Below are 11,897 nucleotides of genomic sequence, written 5' to 3'. Positions count from 1 at the left end.
GGTACACAGGTATAGGTACAACCTAGGTACACAGTATATTACAACCTAGGGTACACAGTATATACAACCAGGGTACACCATTATAGTACAACCTAGGTACACAGTATAGTACACCTAGGGTACACAGTATATTACAACCTAGGGTACACAGTATAGTACAACCTAGGGTACACAGTATATTACACCTAGGGTATACAGTATATTACAACCTAGGGTACACAGTATATTACAACCTAGGGTACACAGTATATTACAACCTAGGGTACACAGTATATTACAACCTAGGGTATACAGTATATTACAACCTAGGGTACACAGTATATTACACCTAGGTACACAGTATATTACATGGGTAATCAGTATATTACAACCTAGGGTACACAGTATATTACAGGGTACACAGTATATTACAACCTAGGGTACACAGTATATTACAACCTAGGGTACACAGTATATTACAACCTAGGGTATACAGTATATTACAACCTAGGGTACACAGTATATTACAACCTAGGGTACACAGTATATTACAACCTAGGGTCACAGTATATTACAACCTAGGGTACACAGTATATTACAACCTAGGGTACACAGTATAGTACAACCTAGGGTACACAGTATATTACAACCTAGGGTACACAGTTAATTACAACCTAGGTACACAGTATTACAGGGTATCAGTATATTACAACCTAGGTACACAGTATATTACAGGGTACACAGTATATTACAACCTAGGTACACAGTATATAACAACCTAGGGTACACAGTATATTACAACCTAGGGTATACAGTATATTACAACCTAGGGTACACAGTATATTACAACCTAGGGTACACAGTATATTACAACCTAGGGTACACAGTATATTACAACCTAGGGTACACAGTATATTACAACCTAGGGTACACAGTATATTACAACCAGGGTACACAGTATATTACAACCTAGGGTACACAGTATATTACAACCTAGGGTACACAGTATATTACAACCTAGGGTACACAGTATATTACAACCTAGGGTACACAGTATATTACAACCTAGGGTACACAGTATATTACACCTAGGTACACAGTATATTACAACCTAGGGTACACAGTTATTACAACCTAGGGTACACAGTATAATACTGTGATCCACTACTACGCTATGCCATGTGGAGATGCCCTGCCTGCCCCGGTTGCCAAGATGGATCAAACCCTGGGCCACAGCTGCTGCTGGTCTCGGTCTGGACCACACCCTGGTGTCGCGGTAAACATCCCACATGTTGCTACGAGCTGCCGCAGTAGATGAGAGCGGTCCGCTGCAGTGTCCTGAGCAGCTTGCTCTGCAGCATTGACCAGCAGTCCAAAGGTTCTTCGGTAGTCCAGTGAATGTTGCCAAGCCAAAGCCCAACAGTGATGCCCACGAGGCCAGCGACACTCTGCCACGCCGGGTTATATCGGCACCGACTGAGGCACACGGGTTGAGGTTGAACTAGGGGAACCCCCCTAAAGGTCGTGTGGCCTTCCCAGATGGACATTGATCTGATGACCTCACGGATGGACATTGATCTGGATGACCTCACGGATGGACATTGATCTGGATAACTTCACGGATGGACATTGATCTGGATGACCTCACGGATGGACATTGATCTGGATGACCTCACGGATGGACATTGATCTGGATGACCTCACGGATGGACATTGATCTGGATGACCTCACGGATGGACATTGATCTGGATGACCTCACGGATGGACATTGATCTGGACGACCTCACGGATGGACATTGATCTGGATGACCTCACGGATGGACATTGATCTGGATGACCTCACGGATGGACATTGATCTGGATGACCTCACGGATGGACATTGATCTGGATGACCTCACGGATGGACATCGATCTGGATGACCTCACGGATGGACATTGATCTGGATGACCTCACGGATGGACATTGATCTGGATGACCTCACGGATGGACATTGATCTGGATGACCTCACGGACATTGATCTCCCCGCGCCGTCGTCAGTTGGATGGCAATGAGTCGGTCAGTCAATCAACTGGAACTCCAGCGGGCAGCGGGAAACCCATTTAATCAACAATTACGAGACGCTGTAAGTGGCTCCGGTCATCTCGGGCCTGAAGATATCCAGGGTCCAGGGGTTCCAGCTCCTTCTGTTGGAGATTGTAACGCCATTGAGACGCCATTATCTGTATCTGTATCTGTTCAACCAACAACATTATCTGTATCTGTTCAACCAACAACATTATCTGTATCTGTTCAACCAACAACATTATCTGTATCTGTTCAACCAACAACATGATCTGTATCTGTATCTGTTCAACCAACAACAGTATCTGTATCTGTATCTGTTCAACCAACAACATTATCTGTATCTGTATCTGTTCAACCAACAACATTATCTGTATCTGTATCTGTTCAACCAACAACATTATCTGTATCTGTATCTGTTCAACCAACAACAACATCTGTATCTGTATCTGTTCAACCAACACCATTATCTGTATCTGTATCTGTTCAACCAACAACATTATCTGTATCTGTATCTGTTCAACCAACAACATTACCTGTATCTGTATCTGTTCAGCCAACAACATTATCTGTATCTGTATCTGTTCAACCAACAACATTATCTGTATCTGTTCAACCAACAACATTATCTGTATCTGTTCAACCAACAACATTATCTGTATCTGTATCTGTTCAACCAACAACATGATCTGTATCTGTATCTGTTCAACCAACAACATTATCTGTATCTGTATCTGTTCAACCAACAACATGATCTGTATCTGTATCTGTTCAACCAACAACATTATCTGTATCTGTATCTGTTCAACCAACAACATTATCTGTATCTGTATCTGTTCAACCAACAACATTGTCTGTATCTGTATCTGTTCAACCAACAACATTATCTGTATCTGTATCTGTTCAACCAACAACATGATCTGTATCTGTATCTGTTCAACCAACAACATTATCTGTATCTGTATCTGTTCAACCAACAACATTATCTGTATCTGTATCTGTTCAACCAACAACATTATCTGTATCTGTATCTGTTCAACCAACAACATTATCTGTATCTGTATCTGTTCAACCAACAACATTATCTGTATCTGTTCAACCAACAACAACATCTGTATCTGTATCTGTTCAACCAACAACATTATCTGTATCTGTATCTGTTCAACCACAACATTATCTGTATCTGTATCTGTATCTGTTCAGCCAACAACATTATCTGTATCTGTATCTGTTCAACCAACAACATTATCTGTATCTGTATCTGTTCAACCAACAACATTATCTGTATCTGTATCTGTTCAACCAACAACATTATCTGTATCTGTATCTGTTCAACCAACAACATTATCTGTATCTGTATCTGTTCAACCAACAACATTATCTGTATCTGTATCTGTTCAACCAACAACATTATCTGTATCTGTATCTGTTCAACCAACAACATTATCTGTATCTGTATCTGTTCAACCAACAACATTATCTGTATCTGTATCTGTTCAACCAACAACATTATCTGTATCTGTATCTGTTCAACCAACAACATTATCTGTATCTGTATCTGTTCAACCAACAACATTATCTGTATCTGTTCAACCAACAACATTATCTGTATCTGTATCTGTTCAGCCAACAACATTATCTGTATCTGTATCTGTTCAACCAACAACATTATCTGTATCTGTATCTGTTCAACCAACAACATTATCTGTATCTGTATCTGTTCAACCAACAACATTATCTGTATCTGTATCTGTTCAACCAACAACATGATCTGTATCTGTATCTGTTCAACCAACAACATTATCTGTATCTGTATCTGTTCAACCAACAACATTATCTGTATCTGTATCTGTTCAACCAACAACATTATCTGTATCTGTATCTGTTCAACCAACAACATTATCTGTATCTGTATCTGTATCTGTTCAGCCAACAACATTATCTGTATCTGTATCTGTTCAACCAACAACATTATCTGTATCTGTATCTGTATCTGTTCAACAAACAACATTATCTGTATCTGTATCTGTTCAACCAACAACATTATCTGTATCTGTATCTGTTCAACCAACAACATTATCTGTATCTGTTCAACCAACAACATTATCTGTATCTGTTCAACCAACAACATTATCTGTATCTGTATCAGGAAGTGGAACCGGAAGTGGTATTTTTTTATATATTATATATATATATATATATATATATATATATATATATATATATATAATATATATATATATATATATCTAGATAAAGAAAATTGAAACAGTTATTGTACAATACAGTGTTAAATCTGGATTTAGTCATTTCCTCTCGTTTTACGATAAAAGAGATGTAATTAGCATTTTTACGATAAATTCTTATTTTCGGTAAATCTTATAAAACATCGGTAAAATGAAAATATACACTTTGACTGCTGTTTTGATAGGGTTAAGGTCTTTACTCTTGGCAAAAAAAATTTATAAAAAAGAAAACATAAAAATCTCTTAACATCCGGCGGCTGGGTGGCGCAGCGGTCCAAGCGCGTCACCAACGCGAGAGACACCGGTATCTGGCTGGACCACGTTTCAATAAACAAAGTGAGTTAATTCTCTCTCTCTCTCTCTCTTAGCCAACTCAGCTAACTTTAGCTGCTGTTAGCCACTCAGCTAATGCTTAACTAACGCTCTCTCTCTCTCTCTCTCTCTCTCTCTCTCTCTCTCTCTCTCTCTCTCTCTCTCTCTCTCTCTCTCTCTCTCTCTTCTGTTATTCTGCACCCGCCGTGGTCTCTCTCTCTCTCTCTCTCTCTCTCTCTCTCTCTCTCTCTCTCTCTCTCTCTCTCTCTCTCTCTCTCTCTCCTTCTGTTATTCTGCACCCGCCGTGGTCTCTCTCTCTCCTCTCTCTCTCTCTCTCTCTCTCTCTCTCTCTCTCTCTCTCTCTCTCTCGCTCTCGCTCTCTCTCTCTCTCTCTCTCTCTCTCTCTCGCTCTCTCTCTCTCTCTCTCTCTCTCTCTCTCTCTCTCTCTCTCTCTCTCTCTCTCTCTCTCTCTCTCTCTCTCTCTAATTTCGCAGCGTGTGGGCATAACCACTCAGACAATGAATGGTAACTTATTTAAAATGACGAGATATACAATGTGTTTATTATTGAATGGATCTGACATCATCTGAGCGAGAGAGAGAGAGAGAGAGAGAGAGAGAGAGGGAGAGAGCGAGAGAGCGAGAGAGAGAGAGAGAGCTGTGCGTGTTTGTGTTGGGCTATTGGAAACGTGGTTGCATTTGACTGACTGTGATCATAATTGATCGATGGCAATGGTGATAATATTCGCCAATGCGTGCCTTGTACATGTTTGCAAAATGTTTGGTATAGCGCCCCCTAGTGGCGAAGCATCCACGAGCCGCTACTGGTGCCAGCGGTACCTTTGAAGTTGCATGCTGAGTCATACAAGTAGAGTTAATTTGTAACCATCATTATCAACGCTAATGGCAGGAATCACGTGATTTCTCAGACACATGCTTCACACACCCCTTGCCTTCCAGTAGCATTGCTAATGCGTGTAAATAATGACATGTTCTCCCTCCAATATCTCAAAAACCACAAACACCAGTGCAAGTGTTTGTTGGATGCACTGTACTGAGAGTTATTAAATGATGGCTGGGACATCAGTGGCCTAAAGTTAACCCTTGCACTGCCGCACTACCAGACGGTTAACCCTTTCACTGCGACAATGCACAGAAGGTTAACCTTTCACTGCCGCACGACAGCAGGTTAACCCTTTCACTGCCACACGACAGAAGGTTAACGGCGACCGTCGGTTGTGTGATAGTAAAGGGTTAACCTTCTGTCGTGTGTCAGTGAAACGGTTAAAGAAGCAGACCTGTGACCGGGGGGTCACTGGTTCGATCCCCCGATACTCCCTGAGGTGTGAGTTCATCGTTGGTGTTGGTGTGAAACAGGGCGTGGCTGAAAGAGAGCACGGTGCTCAGCGTACCTACCTACAGTGTGCCCAGTGTGCCCGTACCTACCTACAGTGTGCCCAGTGTGCCCGTACCTACCTACAGTGTGCCCAGTGTGCCCGTACCTACCTACAGTGTGCCCTGCTGGGGAAATAAAAGTATATTGCTGTGAGATTTTACAATGGAGAAGCACAGAAAGGCCAGTCTCTGTAAACCTTTTCATTCCTAATGACTGGTGGTGGAAAGAGGACAAAGAGCCACAGGCTGTGACATCACTGTCTCTCCTCACCAGGCTGGGAGAAGACGATCGGGTCGCTGCCCGGGTGTCGGAGAGACCCCCGTCAGCGAGCAGCCGGGAGGAGGAGGACCAGAAGCCCCAGGTGAGGAGCCGCCATGATGTATTAAGAATAACCGCCTACCGATATGTACACTACAACAGCACAAGGTCTGTTTTCTATTCTATCCTTTCTACATGCATTGCACACAACGTCCACATGCACACACTCACTTAAAGGAACACTCCAACATGTGTGTGTGTGTGTCTAGAGGCTTGCTGGTGACAGTGCATCAGAACCCTTCCTGCAGCACATGCCGTGGCACGCTCTGAGACGCAGCAGGTCATGGGGTGCAGACGTGTCGTTGGGATAGGATTCATTTAAAGTATAGCCGCTATAGAATTAAGAAGAGCCTGAACCCCCCCCTGTGTGTGTGTGTGTGTGTGTGTGTGTGTGTGTGTGTGTGTGTGTGTGTGTGTGTGTGTGTGCGTGTGCGTGTGCGTGTGTGTGTGTGTGTGTGTGTGTGTGTGTGTGTGTGTGCGTGTGCGTGTGCGTGTGTGTGTGTGTGTGTGTGTGTGTGTGTGTGTGTGTGTGTGTGCCTCCATATGCAGCCCCATATGGAGGCAGAGAGCAGAGGAGAGATAGGAGAGGAGGCAAACGAGACCTAGGCTAACGGAGGAACCTACTTCCAGTGACTGCCGCTAAGCTAGGCTAACGGTGCGTGTCTTCCTACTCCTACTGCATGCACAGAGACGAAAAAGGGATGTATTTTCTTGTCTAACTCCAGGGTAGATGGCAAATAAGCTAATTTCCCAAAATGTTGGAGTTTTCCTTTAAACATTCCCCTTAAAACATTCACTTTGGGGGCGGTCAGGTGGCGTAGCGGAGATTGCGCTCGTCACCAACGCAGGAGATGCTGGGTTCGAGCCCAGCTCCCGCCGTTGCTACCAGCTTGGCTGGTCGTTCATACTAATACAATTGGCAGTGTTAGGGGGTGGGTGGGAATCTGGCGTTGTGGACAGCGACGCCTACAGGTCAGGTCTCTGCGCTTGCTCAGCGGGGGCAGGACTTGGTGGAGATGCCCTCCCACGCGTTACACTTCACCAAATGAGAGTCCTCGCTGCCAAGTGAAAAGACGTCACTGGCAGTCGCATCGGAGGAAGCGTGCGGTCGGCTTCGGGACGCCCTTGTACCGACTCGTAGGAGAACATGCATACAGCAGCCAGGTAGGGGAGGGGGGGAATTGGCACGGCGACTAAATTGGACGGGGAGAAAAACAGAAAATCGGAGAAAAAAAATCAAAAATACAAAAAAAAAAATTCACTTTGGCGAACCCGTCGTTATTTGCCGAATGTCTTCCCCCCACTCAGTCTCCCATTCCTCCTCTCTCTCTCTCTACTGGACTGCCCAGTGATAGTTTTTAGTTCATTGATCTAGTAATATTTGATGTCAATATCTTATATATATCTAAAGGCCATAATGTATAATATGCCTAATGGGGCCTGGCGTCTGTGTGTCTGCCTTCTCCCTCCCTGCATGTGGCGTGACCTGCTGACCTCGTGGCTGTCTCCTTCCACACACACCCATTAACACACACAGGGCCCCCTGTACATCCTGATCACGCGCCTCACACACACACATCCTCCTCTTCCGACGCGCACACGCACACACACTCACGTACACACATCTCCCCCACCCAGCTGTCGGGGCCGTGATTTGTTGGGGTGTTGTTCGAGACTAGGGATCTCTCCCTGCCTACATCTGGAACCCATTAGCCCCCCTTCTGAAACAAGCACACACACAGACAAGCACACACACACCACACACACACATACTACACACACAGATACATATACACACATACACCCCTCCCCTCCTCCTCTGTATAAATGACATGTAATGTGATGTACTCTTTCTTCTACTGGTGTGCGAGAGGTGGGCTGCAGGAGGAGGGTGGCTGTTCTCTTCTCTGTGAAATAAAAGCTCAGTTTGAAATACTCTGTCGTTCTGCGAATCTTTTGGTCGACTGGTCCATGACCATATCAATTCAAGAACTCACAAGGGACAGGTTATTCCTTTCACCAGTAGAAATAAAGCGATAATCTTAAAAAGAAAAAAAAAATTCACTTTAAACACTTTTTTTTTTTTTTTTTTTTTTTTTATCTTTTCCCCCCTCCTTTTTCCTCCGATTTTCTCCCATCCCCAATGTTAGTCATTATGCCAATTCCCAATCCCCTTCCTGGTCGCTGCGCCCTTAAGGCCCTCCCATAGTCGAGCAGACTGTACACAGAGCAGACTCCGCGGAGGTCCGCGCGGACTCTTTGAGCTTTTGATCTCAGCGGACGTCCGCGCGTCAGAAAATAGGAGCTTCGCACTTTGCACTCTGCTGTGGGTCTGCTTTGACTCCCTTTGAGTCCGCGCGGACCTCCGCGGAGTTGCTCTGTGTACAGTCTGCTCGACTATGGGAGGGCCTTTACCCCCCACAGTCGGTCTGGGAGAGTGGAGGCTATATCACATGCTTCCTCCGACACACGTCTAGCCAATCAACCGCTTCTTTTCACCTGGCAGCGCGGACTCTCACTGAGAGGGTGTAACGTGTGGAAGGATCACACTACCCCCCCTTAGATCCTATCCGCGCTGAGCAGGCCCCCCGACCGAACTGTAGGAGTCGCTGTTTACAACGACCCGGACCCACCCCGCCAGCTTCTCCCACCCTCTAATACTGCCAATTGTATTAGTGTGAACGGCCAGCCAAGCTGGTGACAACGCCGGAGCTGTGAGCTGGATTTGAACAGGCGAATCCAGCGTCTCCGGTGTTGGTGACGAACGCAATCTCCGCTACGCCACCTGACCGCCCGACTTTAAACACTTTTTAAACATTACACCATATTCTATCTATTTATTCTTACAGATTTGCACCACCTCTTCTACCTCATTTTGTACATTTTGTTTGTCAGTTTTGTATATTGTATATTTTGTATAGTGTTTGGTCTTTATTCTGTAGCTTTTTTACTGTACGAAGCACAATCTCAGGAGGGCCATACAGAACCAAGCATTTCACTGTAATGTACAGTACATGTACCCTATATGTGACAAATAAAACAAAACTTGAAACTTGAAACTATCGAACGTCTTCCGTGACCATGTCTTGTCGACTCTCTTCACAGCCCTTCCGCCCAAACCCTACAAAACCAGAGTCATGGACACTTCTGATCCCAATGCTAATAATGACCACTTAGCCGATGCGGAGTGGTACTGGGGAGACATCTCAAGGTATCAGTGATGTCAATGATCCACTCATTAATACTACTGATATGATGTAGAGCAAGTGATCTTTGAGTTGTTCCACGTCTTACCGTGCCTTCTGTGTCCAGGGAGGAGGTGAATGAGAAGATGAGAGACACCCCTGACGGCACGTTCTTGGTCCGCGATGCCTCCAGTAAGGTGCAAGGAGAATACACACTTACTCTCAGGTAAATACACGCTAAATACACCCTAAATACACGGTAAATACTCTGGGATTGCGTGCAGGGCCGGACCTAGCACATTTGGTGCCCTAGGCCAGGGGTTCCCAAAGTTTTCAGGCCGCAACCCCTGAAATAACGGTGTCAGAGAGCCACGACCCCCACTATTATAGGAGGTGGTTGAAACATGCAAAGGTTCAAACGCACACACACTAATAAGCATTGGAGGCTTTTAACCAGGGCCGGACTGGGGAAATCATTCAGGCCAGGAAATATAGTGCGAAATATAGCCCCAGCCAAGCCACTTTTTAAGCGGGGGGTCTGGGGGTCCCCCACCAGGAAATTTTTTTGTTACAAAGACTTAATTTCCTGCATTCTGGTGCAGGAATTTTTTTATTTGTACCCTTTAAATGCCAGTGTTTGTGATGGCATCACAAATTATTGTTAACTCATTCAGCACCAGCGATTACCCTCATCCCTATAGTCAATGGGCCAAGCTAAAAGATAGGCATTTTCACTGTGTCACGATGTTTGCAGAGCTATATCTATATTCTATATTATAGCTATGGAGACAATACTATGGCTCATTTGACTATCTCTCGTCTAACATGTAAAAAAGAGTACATTTTCTAATTATCCTGTGGTGAATATTGTATAGTTTCAGAGTGATCCAGGCTAATTCCTGGAAGCTGAGTTATGGAGCGATATGTGCATTTTGCTAAAGTCGTTTGCGTTCCTCGCCTGGACACGATATTATTTCCAAATCAAAGGTATATAATAGGTATTATGTTTCATCATGAAGGCATCAAAGGGGGGGGGGTTGTGATGCTCTGATCGTCAGCAACGACATACGTTTTGATTACTACATACGCTGATCGTTGTGATCGATGTGAAATCATGGTTGGATCAAAGTAGGATGGATGTCATATAGTCTCTACCTTTGTTAGGAGGTATTCCAAAATGAATATTCCAATTGTCTGATCGCGATTTCCAGTATTGATGTCCATCGGGTCCCTGACATGAAATAGAACAAAATATGCATCTAGTGTGCTGAACACGTTCCAAGTGGCTCGAATGAAGCGTTTCACTTGCCGGGATCCAAATTCTCCGCCCGGATCATATAAAATGTAACACACAGTGTGAAATAAGGTTTCAAATGGTAGGCGATACTGCCACCTAGCAGGATTCGGCCGGCATTGCACCCTTGAGGTCTCAGAATGAGTTCCAATGATAACACAGAGGTCCGTGAGAGTGTATAGAATATTAAAGAAATGTTGGGTCTGGTGCAGAACGTGTTAAAAAAAACAGGCGTCATATGTCGATGATGAGCAACAACACTGATTTTGATGGATTACATATTTTTTTGTAATGTCAGATTGAAAAACATACTCACACTCTTACCATTAGGGGACTAAATTGTCCTCCTCAAAAACGCCATAAAAATATTATATGTTGAAATAATTTACCACTTTTTCTTTCATAAATCTTTTATTCAACTTAAGCCCTGATCATCATAACCACCCCATATGCAATTCATTTTTATAATTGTAACCCTTTAAATGCCAGTGTGTGTGATGGCATCACAAATTACTGTAAAAAAAAGAAAAAGAAAAAAAACACACACCAAAAATTTAATATTTTCAATATATCAAATGCAAAGTAGATTTTTCTGATGGGGATTATTACAGGCTAGCATGTCTCAATAGCATAGAGAGAGAGAGAGAGAGAGAGAGAGAGAGAGAGAGAGAGAGAGAGAGAGAGAGAGAGAGAGAGAGAGAGAGAGAGAGAGAGAGAGAGAGAGAGTTCTCCAACTTGTGTGAGTTTAGACTGCGTTACCCTCTGTTGCAGTGATCTCCTGGTTGTTCCCCACCTAGGTTATCTAACTATCGCACAGCTGCAACTAGCTTCTAAGTTCAGTGGCCTGACTGCATGAAAAAAATTATTATAATATATATATTTTTTATGAAATCAATACATTCTGTAAATCATGAACAAAACAGAGGATATGGAGAGGGCTTCAGCGTTCTTGTTTTGTTTCAGGTAGGTGCTCTTTGGATTAAATCCGGGGTAGGATTCGATTATAAAAGAAAGGTTGAGATCCAAGGCAGCTCTACAAATTTTTTAAAAGCCTTTATTTGTTGGCTTACATTATTTAGAAAAATATTAAAAAAACCGACATG

At 43.7% G+C, this 11,897-nt stretch overlaps 1 protein-coding gene across 1 annotated transcript in view; it reads left to right on the top strand.

Moving 5' to 3' along the window:
* Positions 1–1,166: 1,166 nt before the first annotated feature.
* The window catches only part of LOC311231662 (phosphatidylinositol 3-kinase regulatory subunit gamma-like), a gene marked incomplete at both ends in the record, with an annotated part of 61,294 nt that continues 50,563 nt past the window's right edge, over positions 1,167–11,897 (top strand). The window contains 5 exons of the mRNA XM_084318290.1: positions 1,167–1,255; positions 5,979–6,099; positions 6,271–6,358; positions 9,421–9,526; positions 9,628–9,726. Coding sequence (XP_084174416.1) covers positions 1,167–1,255; positions 5,979–6,099; positions 6,271–6,358; positions 9,421–9,526; positions 9,628–9,726 — 503 coding nt within the window. The remainder of the gene's footprint in view (positions 1,256–5,978; positions 6,100–6,270; positions 6,359–9,420; positions 9,527–9,627; positions 9,727–11,897) is intronic.

This window comes from Notolepis coatsorum, assembly GCF_963971535.1.
Source record: "Notolepis coatsorum genome assembly, chromosome: 7".
In the NCBI taxonomy this organism is placed as follows: domain Eukaryota; kingdom Metazoa; phylum Chordata; class Actinopteri; order Aulopiformes; family Paralepididae; genus Notolepis; species Notolepis coatsorum.
The sequence above is the reverse complement of the archived record's forward strand: the minus strand, read 5'-3'. Positions and strand labels throughout refer to the sequence as shown.